We start from the raw sequence: 18,629 nt of genomic DNA on the forward strand, positions 1-18,629 counted from the left end.
TGCCTGCTCCCCATTACCTGGGAGACCAAAAAAAAACATTTATCCCGGCCTTAAATATATTCAATGTTGGAGCATCCACAGCCCTCTAAAGTAGAGAATTCCAAAGGTTCACGACCCTTTGACTGAAGTAACCTCTCCTCATCTCAGTCCTAAATGATCGGCCATTTTCCTGAAAATGTACCCCATATCTTAGATTCCGTGACCAGCGGAAACAATCCCTCAATGTTTGCCACATCAAGCACCATCCAAACATTGCAAGCTTCAAAACCGAATTCTTCTAAACTCCAGGGAATGTCGACCCAATTTACCCCACCCCGATTCCAAGGAAAAATCTAGTGAATCTTGGCCGTACCACCTCCAGTACAACAATACTCTTCCTTAAATATGGAGATCAAAATGTGACACAGTATGCCAGAGATCTCTGCAAAGGTTCTTACAATTGGAGCAAGACTTCTTTATTCCTGCACTACAATCTTGCAATTAAGACCAACATTTGCCTTCCTAATTGCTTGATGTCCCTGCATGCTAACATTCTGTCTTTTGTGTGAGAGCACACTGTAATCAGAATCAACATTACCTGAGGTGTTTGTCTTTCTGAGATGTTTGTGCGGACTGGAACCTTGGGGGTCACTTGGAAAGTTTGAATTATTTTTCCAAGCAATTTGCATTTATATTAACTGGCAGATTGCTGACCATCAGATTTTGTAATCCTCATTCAGGGTTTATCAATCAATGAGGCAATACTGCTGAACACAACTCCTTCCAAGCACTGTTAAACAGCAGAAACACCAAAATAAGAAATTTGTAATCAAATAGAACGGAGTTCTATGGACTTTGACAAATTGATTGTCAGAAGTTAAGGGCCTCAAGTGGCCCACAGGCAGAAGGTTCAGAATGAAAAGCACAGAATAATAGTGCAGAAGAGGCCCTTCAGCCCATCGAGTCTGCACTGGTGCATGAAAAACACCTGACCCGCCTACCTAATCCCATTTGCCAGCACCTGGCTCATAGCCTTGAATGTTATGATGTGCCAAGTGCTCATCCAGGAACTTTTTAAAGGATGTGAGGCAACCCACCTCTGCCACCCTCCCAGGCAGTGCACTCCATACCATCACTACCCTCTGGGTAAAAAGATTTTCCCTCAAATCTCCCCATATCCTCCTGCCTCTCACCTTGAACTTGTGTCCCCTCGTAACTGACCCTTCAACTGAGGGGAACAGCTGCTCCCTATCCATCCTGTCCATGACCCTCATAATCTTGAACACCTCCATCAGGTGGTCCCTCGGCTCCAGTGAAAACAACCCAAGTTTGGACTGATCCAATTGAGTGCTGGGTAAGTGGGGGGTCAGGTAATTACTTAGATGGGAAAAGGTTGAAGAGATAATTAGGTACAGTTCTGGTGACAAAAGGGACTGAGGGACGGAGGAAGGTCAGGGAGATGGGATTGGCATCAATTAGAAAGAGGCGGATTTGTTGGGCCAAGTGACCTTTTGTCAGTTTCTAATTCATTTTGTTGCCCTTTGGTGCTCATCACTGAAGCACTTGAGGTTATGAGACATACATCCACCGCAAGTAAACTCATAAATTTCCAACACCAGAGGATAGGGAAGGCAAACTTATGGTAAGATGTTAAGGACATGCGTGGGTACCATGTTATACAGGGACAAACAGCACTGAACTCAAACTGGTTGAATCGGACTCCATCTGAAACTTCGGAAAGGTCCAGAAACCGGTGATGTTTGCTGTGAGTTTGTTCTCTCTTTCAACCCTCATACAGATAGAAGTGGAGGTGCACAATTCTCTAGTGCATGTACCTAAAGCAATAAACTTTTCATTTCATTAAAACATGGTGCTGTATTACAGTTGGGGAAAGGTCAATGTCCATGCCCCTGGCAAATATTGATTTTGGCTCTCGAAAACAACAAAAATGTAATTCTACAGATTTGTACAGATATTGAAGAAAGAAAAGCAGCATTTTCAATGCCTCTTTTGGCAAAGAGAAAAAGGGGCATCCTTAATGTTACACTCTTTCAAAATTGCATCAGCAAGGGCACCGGCTCTCCATACTCAGGTGTCACACAGCCAGCAACAACCCTGAAGTAAAGTTGGCAGGCTTTCTAAAGGCCAGCGGGTGGCGCATCACATTTTTACTGGGTCTCCGAACAAGTTTACCTCCGACTTTCAGCTGGTCCTGTGAGATTCCCACAGGGTCACTGGCATGGGTCTTGCACAGCATAAAAGGGTTCACAGTAACTAACTGGTCCAGTGGCAAAGAAACAATTCCAGCTGCTGCTGTTGCTCAGTTGGTGGCATTTGACTGAATAAAGGGAGACGATTTAGGTCTTACCAGTGTAAGCGGACTCTCTGGTTTAATTGTAGCAGTTCACTACCTGGGCCTGGAAGCAAAGTGATCTGTTTTCTAATGTGACACAAGCATTTCAATGTTGAAGAGTAGAGTTGTGGTGATATGATTTGCATAGCTGTCTGCCATTGGTGCAGAACACCGGCTTACCATTGGCCCTGGTCGGTCATGTGCCTCTCAACCGATTGGTTGAGACCAGTCATGTGACAGCTCTCCGATTGGTCGAGAGGCTGAGTTAACCACACCTCCATACCGAGGTATAAATAGTCGGAACGCCAGGCGGTCATCCATTTTATTGTAGAGAACCGCAGGGCTAAGTTCTAGCTTATTAAAGCCTAACTTTTGTATAACAACTCGTCTCTCGTGCAATTGATGGCTCATCAAGTGTGTCTTGTAAAATCAGACTGTCTAATGTTTTGAATTGGGGAGATCTGGCCTCCCTCAGATCGAAACATCAGTCCTGGTTTTGAGATTTTCAGTTGGCTTCCAAGTTCAAAACTTGAGGCTTCAAAGGTCACCGCAGGGGATCAAACCACTGCGGCAAATCCGTCCCAATATTAACCTTGCATGGAAACAAACACAAATAATACTATGGAGCCAGAAAAGGCATTTTAAAAATACACAGGCATTTATGCAGAAAATACTAATTAGATTTAAATGTTAGAGGAAACCTTTCGGATGTGACTGAATCTATAGGGAAAACCTTTTAAAGGTGATTTTTGCAATGTTGCTGAGTCAGTTTTAGTTTGATAACATCACATTGATTTTTTTTTTACTCACTAGGAGTGGAGCAATGATTCATTAGATTTTAATCTCTGTAGCTGATACATTGATTACGTTAGACAGTTTTACATAGAGTCACTGACCTACAGCCTGTCAGTTTGGTGATCTTAGATCGAAGAGGTCATTGCAACTCTGGGCTGGAAAGGGATAATGTGGAGGAAAATCAAGTCTCTTAATTGCTACCCAGTGAAACTGGTAAGAACATTGGCTGCAATTCCTACTGCACATCTGCTTAGATTGTCTGGGCTGGAATCTCCGAGCCTGCGGCTATGTCCGCAGGACCCATCTGGCTTTACAAACAGAAATTCAGCGCCGCCCCTGCACCGATCTCCATCCGGTGGGGGGAAGCAGCCGCGCGGCGTAAAGACCCCAGCTTTATCTGCGGACATGGCCAGCGAATGGCCGGGTCCGTGGCTGCGCGTGCGCATGGCGGCTGCATCATGCAACAAGGCGCTGGCTGCGCGTGGACACTGCCTGCCAAAAACTGGCCCCCTGTAACCAGCCTCATCACCCCTGGACCACCCCCAACCAGTTCCCCCAGCCCCCACCGAAGCCCCCTCTGCCAGCGGAGTAGCTCCCCCCTCCCCACCGACTGTGGTGGCACTGGACTCAGTCTGCAGCCGCCACGCGAGGTCCCTGAATGATGTGAGCACACATGTCCCATGCCATCGGGGACTTGGCCCATCGGGGGCGAAGCATCTGGGAAGGGCCTCAGGTGATGTCCTGAGGCTGTCCATATGGTGCGCGGCAAATTCGGCGAGTACGCCGCTTTTGAGGCGGCGGAGCATCACAAAAACGGCGCCGCCCCGATTCCGGCGAAAACGGGGATTCTCCGGCCGATCACCGAACGCGATTTCGGCCTTGACGATCGCAGAATCCACCCCTCTATTTCTACCTTTGTAACATTGTTTGACTTTGACCTTGCCTCAGCTCATCTGCCGTTGAAACCTTCATCCATGTCATTACTATCTCCAGACTTGTTTATTTCAGAGCACTCATGGCTGTCCCCTAACATGCTGGCATCTACAAACTTGAAGTCATTCAAACCTCTGCTGCCCTTGTCCCAACTCGAATCAAGTCCAATTTTACCCATCTCTCCAGTGTTCGCTGTTCTCAGTTGCCTCCTAGTCTTGCAGAGCCTTGATCTCAAAATCCTTAATCTTGTTTTCAAATCCTCCCATGACCTTGCTCCTGTCCATCTCTGTAACTCCCTGCTCGTACAGCACTCCATGATGACTGCGCTCCTCCAATTCTGAGCATTCCTGACTTTAATCACTCCAACAACAGTGGCTGCGCCTCCATCTCCAGGCCCTGCAATTCCCTCTCAACATCCCCCAGCTTCCAATTCCTCACCTTCCTTCAGTAAGCCAATCCTTAATTTCAAAAGGGGATGTCAATTTTCTTTTGAAAAGCCAGTTACCATGCTCACCAAAACCGTAACAAACTTCAAACACAAACTAGTTCTGGAAACTGAGTTAAAGGGAAATTATGTTAAAGTTATGTTCCATCGCTGGTCAACTGTAGTTTTATCATTTGTAAATATCCAAAAGCATATTTTTGAGCTGCAACTGATCTTCAACGTGTAGGTGAAACACATTATTACTGCTTAATTAAATGTCAAAAATGAGGAATTCTTTTGTGCTGACACATTATCAAGCTGGGAATAAATCACCTGCCCAAGGGAAAGTCTGAATTTTAATTTTAATTAATCAAAAGGCTTACCTCTTGCTGTATCCTATCCCAACCTCCCAGTTATCGTGCTCAGAGGGTAGAGCAGAAAAGGTACTTTACAAAGCCAGAATTAAATGGAGTCAGCAATAATATGACTCTGTTGTTCCCCATGGTGTAAAACCCATCAAGAGTAAAGTGTCAGTTCGCTCTGGCTCTGAATAAAATAAAACCTACTCTATAGACACTACAGAAAAGTCAAATCCAGCTTAGTCCATTCGATAGAATATTGATGCCATCACATCCAACTTATGAGGGTATATGTCAATAATGTATTGGAATAATAATCAGAATTTGTAGCCAGTTAGTCCATTTTATTACCACCAATGATTATATCCAAACTGTGTCACATACGTATTATTGTTAGAGATCTATTTATGCCAAGTGTTTCATATATACCTACGTGCTAAGTTTAAAAACATCACGTTGATTTTTGTTTTACTCTCGGAGTGCAGCAATGATTCATTAGATTTTATGTCCGAGATTTATATATAGACACATATGTGCTAAGTGGACTTTTTTATATTTTTCCCTTAGTGATCACATAAAGTATTCTTGGGTCAGAAATAGTACGGTCAATTAGACTGTGAATCTCACCCTACTCTGGTTCAATAATACTGTAAAGTGTCAGGCAAGCAACCACTTGGAAGCTATGACTGTAGAGAAATTTGATCTATTTCCTTATATATTTACACTTCCTAATCCCCGAAGTGTCTCCCGCACTTGGCCCACACTTGGGCCGGGGTATTCATGTCCCAGCACTCTCTGGTTTAAGTGGGTGGCTCCGCCCCCCCCCAATCTGTGTAGATCATCTGAGAGTGGGAAAACTCTGTCCCAGATATTTAGAGATGTTGAGGCGAGAGCACTTTGGATGGATGGATCTCCTGGTTGTCTGGTGTGAAGTCACTGAACTTTCCTATCGTGAAGCAGCAGCCAGATTTCTGGCATTCGGACCCAGCAGCCTGAGGCAAAAAATGAGGTCACCAACCTTACATTGGGGTGCAAGCCTGTGAGGCCTTCAGCAAGGATTGAGCATGAGGAACTGGCCAATAGCCATCGATAAGACCAGCAGGGCGACTCTTGACCTCCAGGCCAGGGCTGAGGAAGGAGGGAGAGAGAGCAGGAGAAAAGGAGGGCGGGAGGGGAAGCCAATTAAAGGAAGAACAAAGACTGGTCATGGCGGGCCAGATAAAGCCAGCTGCAGCCAGGGGCACACAAGGTTATTGAGGCTCAATGCTGAGTGATCACAACAAGAAGTGAGCAGTCGGGTGGTGCCAGGGCCAGACAGGTACTGGCATGATTTTAGGGGGAGCAGCATGGCGACTTGACCAGAGGTCAGGGCTGCGAATGATAGGGCTGGGTGGCAACGAGACTGGCAAGGATGAGGTCGCCAGCTGAGGGCGAGAGCAGAGGACAGGGAAGGCTTGATAAAGCCAGCAGCAGCCAGACAGGCAGCCAGAAGCACAGGCAGCCAGAATCACCCGAGCGAGATGTGAGCAGTCGGGAGGTGCGAGAGCCAGACAGGCACCAGCATGGTTTTCAGAGAACAGTGGGATGACTCAACCAGAGGCCCGGGCTGAGGGTGAGAGGCCTGGGAAGCAACCAGACCGGCCAGATTTCCTTGAATCCCAGGGCTGTTACCATCATAATCAGCCTCCCATGTGGGGTCTTAACAAAAGCCTTGCTGAAGTCCAGGTAGACTACATCAAAACCATTGCCCTGATCTACACACCTGGTCACCCCTTTGAAAAATTCAATCAAATTGGTCAGAGATTTAACAAAACTATGCTGATTGTTCTTGATTAATCCCTGCCTCTCCAAATACAGATTAATCGTGACTCTTGGACCTGCTTCCAATAGTTTCCCCACCACTGAGTTTAGACTGACTGGCTTGTAGTTTCCTAGTTTATCCCTTCCTCCCATCTTGAATAGTGGTAACACATTGACTATCCTCCAGTCCTCTAACCGCTCTTCTGTGGCCAGAGATGAATTAAAAATTATTGCCAGCACCTCTGCTATTTCCTTCCTTGCCTCACTCAACAGCCTAATTTACATTTCATCTGCCCCGAGAAATGTATCTACTTTTCAGTCTGACGGACCACTCAGAACCTCTTCTCTGTGTTGATTTTAAAATTTTTATCACAGTCCTCCTCCCTGATTTATATCCCCATATTCTCCATCTCACTTGTGAACATCGACACAAAGTATACATTTACAACCCTACTTGCAACCTCTGGCTCCACACACAAATTACCACTGTGGTCCTTAATGGACCCGACTCTTTCCCCAGTTATCCTTTTATACATTCCATACTCCTCTTGCACAGTCTATACTCCTCGAGGGCTTCTGCTGTTTTGAGCACTCGGAATCTGCCATAAGCCTCCCTGTTTCTCTTTATCCAATGCTGTATATCCCTCGATATCCAGGGTTCACTGGATTTGTTGGCCACATTCTTTTTCTTTCTTTGAACATGTTGGCCCTGCACTCCTCCTAATTCCTTCTCAAACATGTCCCAATGTCCTGTCACAGATTTACCTAAAAGTGTCTGTTTTCAGTCCACTCTGGCCAAATCATATCTGATCTCATTAAAATCGGCATTTCCCCAGTTTAGAACTTTGATTTCAGGATCATCCTTTTCCATAATAATCTTGAAAATAACAGATTGCTGTCTATAAAATGCTCCCCCATTGATATTTCAACCACTTGCCTGGCTTTATTACTTAAACTTAAGTGGGGACCTCTCTTGTAGGACCTTCTGTGCACTGGTTTATAAAGTTCTCCTGGACGCGTTTTAAGAATTCTGCTCCTTCTAAACATTTCACGCTATGACTTATCCCAGTTAATGTTGGGGAAGTTGAAATCCCAGACTATCACTACCCGATTACTATTGCACTTCTCTGAAATTTGGCTACATATCTGCTCTCCTATTTCTCTCGGACTGTTAGGGGGCCTATGGAACACTCTCAGAAATGTGATTGCTCCTTTTTTGGTTTTCAAGTTCGACCCATATGGCTTCATCTGAAGAGCTTTCTAAGATGTTGTCCCTCCTTACTGCTGTAATTGATTTCCTGATCAACATTTTGACACCCCCTCTTCTTTTAACTCCTTCATGGTGTCATCTGAAGATCCTATGTCCTGGAATATTGAGCAGCCAATCCTATCCCCCTCTCAACCATGTCTCAGTAACAGCAATGACATCATATCCACATGTTTTAATTTGTGCCCTCAACTCATCTGCCTTGTTCGTCAGACTCCTTGCATTAAAATAAATACTATCCACCCTTGCCAAACTCCCTTGTGACTTCACTGGCCTATAACCTCTATGTCTTCCTGATTCACTTGCTGTCTCCTCTAATTTGGGCTGTGCATTTCTCCCTGCTGAACCTTCTCTTAGGATCCCACCTCCAACAGCACCAGCAAACCTCCCTGTAAGGACTTAAGTCCCATTTGGTTCAGGTGCAACCCGTCCACCTTGCGCAGGTCCCACCATCCCCAAAAATCGTCCCAATGTCCCAAAAATCTAAAGCCCTCCTTCCTACACCATCTCTCCAGCCACGCATTCTTATGAATTAACCTTCTATTTCTATACTCACTCACACGTAGCACTGGAATTAATCCAGAGATTACTGCCTCCTAGGTCTTGTTTTTTAATATACTTCCCAGATCCCTAAATTCCGCTTGCAGAATCTAATCCCTTTATCTACCTATATTGTTGGTACCAATATGCACCACAATTTCTGTCTGTTCACCCTCCTCCTTTAAAATGCCCTACAGTCATCTGGTGACATTCCTGACGCTGGCACCAATGTACCATCCCGGAGTCTCTGTCTGTTCCCCTTACAATTGAATCTCCGACCACTATAGTCCTGCCATTCTTCATCCTCCCCTCTTAAGATGCAGATCATAACATAGAACATAGAACAGTACAGCACAGAACAGGCCCTTCGGCCCTCGATGTTGTGCCGAGCAATGCTCACCCCACTTAACCCACGTAACCCGTATACCCGTAACCCAACAATCCCCCCATTAACCTTACACTACGGGCAATTTAGCATGGCCAATCCACCTAACCCGCACATCTTTGGACTGTGGGAGGAAACCGGAGCACCCGGAGGAAACCCACGCACACACGGGGAGGACGTGCAGACTCCACACAGACAGTGACCCAGCCGGGAATCGAACCTGGGACCCTGGAGCTGTGAAGCATTGATGCTAACCACCATGCTACCGTGAGGCCCCCATGAAGATCCATGAAGTTGGCTGGCATTGCTTTCCCCTGCACAATCATCTCCCCCAACAATATCCAAATGGTATATCTGTTAGCCAGGGGGATGGCCACAGGGAACTCCTGCACCTCATACCTTCCTCTATTCTGCCTGGTGGACAGCCATGTCCTTTCTGCCTGTTCAATCTCCATCTGTGGTGTGATTACCTCACTGAATGTGCTCGCCACAATTGGCTCAGCTCCGCGGATGCTCCACCATGAATCCATCCTCAGCTCCAGCTCCGAAATGCGGTTAACCGGTAGCTACGGTTGGACACACTTCCTGGACACTTGGTCACCAGGGACAACAAAAGTTTTCATGATTTGCCACATAGCACATGAGAAACATATTATGGGTGCAGGCTCCTTTGTTTGACTACCTTTGAGCCCCTTATATAGTCCTTCTTTTAACAAACAAACTATGCTTACATAAGAATACTATTAATTTACATCCCTTACGCTAACTTTACTTCCCTTACTCTACTTTGCTTACTTATATTACTTTATTATAATGACCCTGACTTCCACCTATTTGTGTTGTTTCTCAGTTAGTCCATTATTCCAAAAGAAAACTTCTTAAAATCACGACTGCGTCTCTGCGATGCTGATTGCAACGACACTATTCCCAGACCACTTCACTGCGATGCTGACTGTGAGGACCGTTCTCAGACAGCTTCACTGTGATGTTAACTGTGAGGATACTGTTCCAAATTGCTTCATTGCGACGCTGACTGCGAGGACACCGTTCCCAGACCCAGATTAGTCTGACTGATTAGTTCGCACTGGATTCAGACACATGTGTCAGAGGTGACAAGGCAGACTGCTTACTCACTGCAGGGATCACCTTTAGGACCTTTGTGACACAGACTATGGAGGAAATTAAGTGTTAATAGATCCGCAACCAGGAGAAACAGAGCAGTGATGCTGAAGAAGCCTTTGGCTCTGCTTCGTGTCTGGATGGAGAAGGAAATTGTTGCTTTGTTAAAGGTCCTTCAGGATAGAACTAGGAAAAAACCCGGAATCAAAGGACAGAAAGAAGGATCTGAATTCAAAGAAATTTCATCGGACAAGCTAAAATGAAAATACAATTGTGCGAAAGTTATGGAACCACAAAATAAAAAAGCAGCCGTTATGTTAACCGGCAGCCATAATTGAACACAACAGCTTGCAAAAGCAGGGCCATGCTGTAAAGATGCACTTTCAGAGACTGCATTTGTAAACACAAGAAGGATTTATAATCTGAATTGTTCAGTAGCCTCATCCCAAAGAGGGCTCCACCCCTTGGGATGATTAGCCACTCCGAGTCCCAGTTGGTCACCCAAGCCAGGTAGCCCTTTTTCACTGTGTTGTCCTTAAAGGGACAATCACAGCACATGCACAACTGTTGAAGAAAAGTGTGCATCTAAAAGTCCACGGCAATTTAACTTAAGTTTTCTCCAGTTACATTTTAGACACCCATGCATTAATTTCCCTATTTTAGCCCCAGAGTTGAGCTATTGTGAGATTTGCAAAAACAACTTATATCACACATTTAACGTGGCAAAACATCCAACGTTACTTCACAGGAGTGATAGCAAACACAATTGGATATAAAGTTAGCTCAGGAGATATTTGGACAGATATCTATAAGCCTGGTCAAACATAAAAACAAAACATGCTGGAAATACTCAGCAGGTCTGGCAGCATCTGTGGAGAGAGAAACTGAGTTAACGTTTCGAGTCTGCACGACTCTTCTTCAGATAACCATAAGCCTGGTCAACGAGGTAGGTTTCAAGAACTGTGTTAAAGAAGGGAGATGGGTAGAGAGGTGAAGAGCATACGAAGCATCATCTGTTCAGAAGACACTAAGCCTATCTTGCTTTTAAAAAGTACTTTCAGCCTTTTCTGTTGCCAAAGGTAAACCGCGCGCCTCTAATCCTTACCGATGCATTCTGGTTCCTCATCGTTCCAGCGAGGTCTGCTGCCATTGACGCAGGTGAGTGAAGGGAAGCCTTGCAGCCGGTAACCTGTGTTGCAGTAGAAGTGCGCTGTTCCACCAGGATGGAGGCTGGTGACAGACACATCGCCAGAAGAGGGTTTCTGCGGAAATCCACAGCTGAGCAAATAAGCTGTGGAAGGACAGAGGACAGCGTTAGACAAAAAAGGGCGATAATATCCACTGGCACTATTTTAATAACATTCTGTGAACATTAGGCATTCTTTTCTCACTGGCAACACCCGAATGTTATTCCACTGAAGGGGAAACAGATGAGATGAAAGTCCATGGTTAATGAAATCAGTTGTGTATGTGTTGTGATTGGGCGGCACAGTGGTTAGCACTGCTGCCTCGCAGCTCCAGGCTCCCGGGTTCAATTCAGGCGTCGGGCAAGTAATAACTTCATTTCCTTTACTAAAATTAATATTCAAGTGAAACTGAATTCTTCTGTTTTGACACCATTAGCACTGCTGCCTTCTTCTCCGTCTCCTCCTGAAGTGCTCGGCTTGTAGGCAGGTCCTTGTCGCTTTTTCACTGAGCCGCAGCAAGCTCCTTTAGGGTGGCTATGGCAAGTAGGCAAGCCCTGAGTCTACCACAGCCAGAACAGAGATTGAATGCATGCTGCTGACATTAATCGGATCCACAGGCGAACCATAAACCAGCTGAGCTAACCGCACATTAAACCCCATCCCCAACCCCCCCTCCCTCCCCATTCCCTCACCCGCCAAGCACCACCTTACAAGGTTGAAATAATGGATTTCCAGACCATAGCCAGTGCAATCCTTTGGCTGACCACTAAAGGTGCAAGGCTGCGGTGGGGGGGTGACGAGCTTATTTTTACCTCTGTAGAGGAAGACATTTTTTTGGAGCTCCAGGTATCAGAATTCATTCTACACCTCCATAGCCTCAACATTACTTTTTGCCGCTGATTTTCGAAAACGGTCTAACATAAGCTACCATTTACTATGATCTCACTGCTCAGAGAGTCACCCTTTATTCGCCCTTTCTTCACACTTTATGTCGGAAAACCAAGGACATGGTGACCACCTCGGCCTTTATGAGATTTGAAGTAAATTTAATGTAGGATTCTGGGACCACCCACATCCCAACAAGAGGGCTCACTAGGGTTTCAATGCCCATTGTGATGATATGCATAAAGCAAGTCTGCACATAATATTATGCACGACTTCCAACCACTAGCTGGCAGTGTAAACCCGCCACGTGACCCTGTGGCTGGGGAGTTGGGAGTAGGTTGTGCTGGAGGATAGAAGTATTTTGCAGTAACTCTACAATAGTTCATTAATTAGTAGTTGATTATTTTATTTATCCTTGTTATCCTTATCACGCAGTTGTTGCATAATAATTCATTTGAACTGTTGTTCATCATTCACTTCGGCCAGTCTACAGAACATTACACCCATCTCTGCTGCTACTGCAACCATCTGCTGGAGTATGAACGTTCGTACAATACCTCATTAAAAAACATGGTCAATATGAATAACTCCTGACCTCATTCTGTTCACTATTTCATGACCCGGACTAATACTTATTCCACATTATGTGCTAGTTTACATTATATTTTATCATTGACTAACGTTTAAACAGATCTGCCACACTTGTTGCAACATTCATCAAGTGCCTTGGTCTCAAAGCTCTTCACACAACTAATTACTTTTATGGCAACTCTAACAGAGGCAAATAAAGCACCCTTCTGTGCCAGTGAAAATCAGTGCGACACCAGTTAATCTGGTTCCTGGTGGTATTGGTAGAGGGTAGAATGCTGACAGAGATGCTCTTGAGAACTGCCTGTAAATCTTGTCATGCGACCTTAAGACAATTACAGTAATGTGAAGCATCCACTTGAAGCAATGGAGCAGCCATTTGAAAATTAAATCTGAAAACAAGCAACCTCAGCACTGCATCTAGCACATGGGGTCACAGACTCAGAAGGAGACATTAAGTCACTTAATACTGGGGTGAGGAGAAATATCTTTACTCTGAGTTCTCCAGCTCACAGAGCTCCAGGTGCTCAGTTGTGGAGTATATTTAACATGGAGGTTGGTAGATTTTCGGATGCTCAAGGAATTGAGCGATATGATGGATTGCAGGAAAGTGGAGATGAAGGAGGTGCAAGCTTAAAGCGCTAATTGGCTTGCTCCTATTTGCCTATTTCTTATGTTACTGTGGTACCCCCCTTGAGGATTACATCGGAGTGTCAGACTATAGTGCAAATGTATTTCTGGGGTTCAGTGCTCTGGGTCTGAGAAAGAATGCTCCAACTGTGTGGACATGCAACATTGGAGAGGTCACGAAGTTTGAAGATCAGGTAGACACAGGGATTGAGTGTGTGTTGCAGCCAGAGTCATCTCCCCGTAGCAGTGACATCAAGGAATGGCCCGATATAGACAATTGATTCTGGACCTCCAGCTTAAAAATGTAATCATTTTGAAATAAACTGGGGGGCCTTAAAATACGATTCAGTATACCAGTGACCGATGTGACATAAGCAAAAGCTCCATTAGGAAGGTGGACAGAGACTAACAACGGGCAAGGAGAACATCATTTGAAAAGGAGTGGAACTTGTAAAAATACGGTTAGTCCAATAATGCTGTTCCCTTTTGTAAAAAGCAATCTGTGTGAGTCTGTAAATAGCATTTAGAATCCTCTTAGCAGCTTTGAAAATCTTCACAGATTTTCCATCGTGCTACTTGACAGAAATTGTTTTGCGCATATTTATAACCATCCCAAAGGAATCTGGATAACTGCATGCGTCAACTCAAAATAACCAGGCACGTGATCCGTGTTCCAAATAAATCGTGCCGATTGATTTTCTATCCCTCGCCAATTTTGACCCCCCTTCCCCTCATCTCTCTCTTCTTCACTAGCCACTGACTTTGTGATGCAACCTCCCCCAAGTGATTACGCACAAGTTGGGTTCCAGTCTGCTGATCTGTCCACACAGGGCCTAATCCGGTACCAGTCGCGTACACAAGTGGTGCGGGAGCGAGTAGCATGTTCGAACCCGCTGATCGTTTTTCCCCATTTCCTAACCTTGGTCTGCCCTGGCTGAGATCAGCTCAATCAGCAGACATCAAGATCAAATCCGGAACTTTCTGGCGTGCTTGGCTAAGTCACCTGACAACCGTGCAGAGCCACTGGAGGCTTCCTCTCACTCTCTTGATAATATTACAAAAATGGGGTCCAGGTATAGAACGTCCCCTGTTTCACCACATTAAATATAATAAATTGACTGCCAGATTTCACCCAAAAACAACAGTGGATTTTTAGATCATGTTGAAATACGCATGAGTATAATCTGTCCGTTTTTTTTTCTCTGTTGTGTTTTACTGACGGGCAAGTGCTAAAGGGACGATTAGCTGAGCTGCGCTATAAAAACCGGTTATTTATATCTGTTTATGGAAATCCTGATGAAAGTAGAATACATTTTTCAAGGCAGTTAACAGGATTTAATTGGGCTACAGCTCAGCATAAATTCCTGCATTTAGCCCCTGTTCTCCGTCATTCAGATTTTGAACAGCCAGTTTACTTGTCAGCCGGATCCATGTAAAATATAGAGCGCGATCTAATGGAAAAGTTTCTAAGTGGCGGGTTTTGCAGGCCGTTTCACCCCAGCTCTGTCGGTGAGTTGCCCACAGCTATCTAACCACACTTAGTCACTTCTTTGGGCCCTGGGGAGTTTTTTTCCTCAGCAGCCCACACTTAGAATTATTTTCATCACTGGGGATCTGAACCCGCTGGTCAGACCAGCTGCTCAAGAGGTCGGGCCACCATTTTGAAAGGGTGCCCTGATCACTAAGTGAGCTTGAGGGTCCCCACACCCACCACCCATGGGCAATGTCACCCCCCCCCCACCCACGTGGGCATTACCCCCCCCTCCGCAAGTGATGTCAACCCGCCATGGGATCGCTGAGGGGCCCCCTTTTCAGGCCTTCCTGCGTCTCTTTTCATGGAGGTCCCTTCATACCCATCCTGTCCGCCCCCACCCTACATACCCGTCCACCCTAATTTCATGGGCATGCCCTTCCCCTCAGGCCCTGACCCCTGGCAATGCCATTCGGGCACCCTAGCATTGCACCCTGACAGTGCTCCTGCTGGCTTTGCAGTGCCACCCAGGCATGTTGGCAGTGCCAAGGTGCCTGCGTTCATGAGGGGGACCAGGGGAAAACCCTGCCATGGCCCTGACTACCCAGGGTTCTCCAATGGCCCAGGATATCCATGTTTATGTGGGCTAGTACTGAACGGTACCCGGCTGGAGTTTCCCTGGGGAGGCCGGTAGATGCCGGGCCTAAGGATCCCGGGTAAGCACACCTAATCGGGTTTTAAACCTACCTAGGCATGCAAAGCTTGGTCCTGCCCATTGCGGGCGGTATCCCGCTCATGACGCTTCGCGAGATCTGGATAGCCCATGGGAGGCCATAGTGTGGTGCAATTAAAATTGTTGCATCGCGTGAGTCTGTGCTGTAAAACAAGTTGCTTTTGAATAGATAGATGTGGCGTTTCCCTCAGGATAGAGTTTGCAGTGAAATAAATATTAGCATATTTTTCAAATAATATAGTCCAATCACATATCTGTTCAATTTATCCAGTTGAAAGTGTGATTTCATCTATAACTGTCAACCATAATATCCCATCAACATAAAAATGAATGGAAGAGACGTAGAAGGAAATAGGTTGCACACCCCATCAAGCAAACACCCCACACACATGTGCAATCTACCCCAGCATGGGCTGTATCCCTTCTACTTTATCTCCTCCTGAAGAGATACTTCTTGATTTTCAAAATTAACTCACATCTCCATCTCTAATACTGATCTCCGTCACATAGCAACAACTTGCATTTATATAACATCGGAATTGCCCTCGGGAATGAATCAGTGAATGGCAGTCACTTGCTTTGTTTAGCATAAATAGGCGCAATGTGAGTACATGTTCTTCCTGTCTTAAAGTAATGCCTTGACCAATCAAGGTCAAGCTGTCTGGTTTAAATTTCAAACAATGCTTGGCAGTTATCTGTCAGTCACCAGTAACAGGTGCAAACTCCATGACAATGTGTCCACCAATTCACCAATCAGAGTACACTCGCCAAGCAATCAGCATTCCCTTCTGATACAATTTGTATTTGGGCCAGGGTTTAGAGAACCCTAAAGTGTATCATGGAGTTCAGCAGACCCACAACTTTTAATAGATTGTGGTATGGGGAGCACACGGTCTACTCTACATGTGTGGTACAGCAGAAATCGAAAAGTATTTTTTAAAGCAAAACAATGTATATTCTGTGAACTCAAGTTAACCTTGTAAAAACATACAGTGAACATCTTAGCAACCAATAATTCAAATACAACCCCCAAAGAATACAACACTAAGAAATCCTTAATAAATTCCCAAACAACATCCAGAAGACAAAAGAAACACCTTTTTTAATAATACTTTATTAAGATATTTGAAAATTTTTATAACAATGAACATCAACATGGTAAAATGAACATTTCTCCCCCCAACCCAATCTTCACGCACCATAACCATAGAACAACAATCCCCCCCCCCCCCCCCCCTTTGGAATGCTGCATCTGCTGACAATTTAATTTTCCCAGAGAAAGCCGACAAACGGCTGCCACCTCCGGCAGAACCCTAACATTGACCCTCTTAAGGCAAACTTTATTTTCTCGATACTGAGAAACCCAGCCATGTCACAAACCCAGTCTCTACACTCGGGGGCTTCGAGTCCCTCCACATTAACAACATCTATCTCCGGGCTACCAGGGAGGCAAATGCCAAGACGTCAGCCTCTTTCGCCCCCTGAACTCCTGGATCTTCCGACACTCCAAAGGTTGCTACCTCCGGACTCGGCACTACCCGTGTTTTTAGTACCGTGGACATTGCCTCAGCAAAATCCTGCCAAAACCCTCTAAGCTTCGGGCATGCCCAAAACATATGAACATGATTTGCTGGGCTTCCCGCGCACCTCGCACACCTATCTTCTACCCCAAAAAACTTGCTCATCCTAGCCGCTGTCACGTGTGCCCGGTTTACTACCTTAAATTGTATCAGGCTAAGCCTGGCACATGATGAGGAGGTATTAACCCTGCTTAGGGCATCCGCCCATAGCCCCGCTTCTATCTCTCCTCCTAGCTCGTCCTCCTACTTGCCCTTAAGCTCCTCCACCGGAGTTTCCTCCGCCTCTGAAAGCTCTTGGTAAATAACTGATACCTTCCCCTCTCCCACCCAGGTACTGGAAACGACACTATCCCATATCCCCCGTAGCGGCAGCAGCGGAAAGGCCGGCACCTATTTTCTCAGGAAGTCTCGCACCTGCAAATACCTAAACCCATTCCATGCTGGCAATTTAAATTTATCCTCCAAAGCTTTCAAGCTGGGAAAGCTCCCGTCTATAAATAGATCCCCCATCCTTCCAATTCCTGACCTCTGGCAAGTCCGGAACCCGCCATCTAACCTACCCGGTACAAACCTGTGGTTATTATAAATTGAGGTCCAAATCGATGCTCCCTCCACTCTCTTATATCTCCTCCATTGCCCCCAGACCCTCAGAGCCGCCACTACCACTGAACTTGTAGAGTATTGGGCCGACGAGAACGGCAGGGGTGTCGTTACCAATGCTCCCAAACTGGTGTCTTTACATGACGCCGCCTCCATCCGCTCCCATGCCGACCCCTCCCCCACTACCCACTTCCTAATCATGGCTATATTAGCCGCCCAGTAGTAATTGCAGAAGTTCGGCAGCGCCAGCCCATCCACCCCCCGACTGCGCTCCAGCAACACTTTCTTCGCACGTGGGGTTTTACCCGCCCACACAAAGCCCGAAATAACCTTATTCACCCGCTTGAATAAGGCCTTCGAGATGAAGATGGGGAGGCACTGAAAGATAAACAGAAATCTGGGGAGGACCATCATTTTCACGGTCTGTACCCTCCCCGCTAGTGATAGCGGGAGCATGTCCCATCTCTTAAAGTCTCCTTCCATTTGTTCTACCAACCGGGATAGGTTTAACTTGTGTAGTACCTCACATTTCCGGGCCACCTGGATTCCCAGATATCGAAAGCTCTTCCCTACCATTCTAAGCGGCAGCTCTCCCAGTCCTCTTACCTGGAACGCAAACATCTCGCTTTACCCCATTTTTAATTTATATCCCGAAATATTGCCAAATTCCCCCTAGATTCGCATTTCTTCCCCCATCCCCTCCAACGGGTCCGAAATGTACAAGAGCAGGTCATCTGCAGAGAGTGTGATCCGGTGCTCCACCCCCCCCCCCCCAACCAAACCAGCCCTATCCAGATCCTAGAGATTCTTAACGCCACGGCCAATGGCTCTATGGCCAGAGCAAACCGTCAGGGGAGAGGGGGCACCCTTGCCTCGTCCCTCGGTGTAGTTCAAAATACCCCAACCTCAGCCGATTCGTATGCACACTCGCTACTGGTGCCTGATAGAGCAACCGCACCCAATCAATAAAGCCCTCACCAAACCCAAACCTTCCCAGCGCC

At 46.0% G+C, this 18,629-nt stretch overlaps 1 protein-coding gene across 3 annotated transcripts in view; it reads right to left on the reverse strand.

Annotated features, from left to right (window-relative positions):
• sez6b (seizure related 6 homolog b) overlaps positions 1-18,629 on the reverse strand; it is a 1,051,857-nt gene that overhangs the window by 228,543 nt on the left and 804,685 nt on the right. For all 3 annotated transcript variants that reach the window (XM_038814277.1, XM_038814276.1, XM_038814278.1), the window contains one exon: positions 11,060-11,245. In XM_038814277.1, coding sequence (XP_038670205.1) covers positions 11,060-11,245 — 186 coding nt within the window. The remainder of the gene's footprint in view (positions 1-11,059; positions 11,246-18,629) is intronic.

The sequence above is a fragment of the Scyliorhinus canicula genome, chromosome 12 (assembly GCF_902713615.1).
Source record: "Scyliorhinus canicula chromosome 12, sScyCan1.1, whole genome shotgun sequence".
Taxonomy (NCBI): domain Eukaryota; kingdom Metazoa; phylum Chordata; class Chondrichthyes; order Carcharhiniformes; family Scyliorhinidae; genus Scyliorhinus; species Scyliorhinus canicula.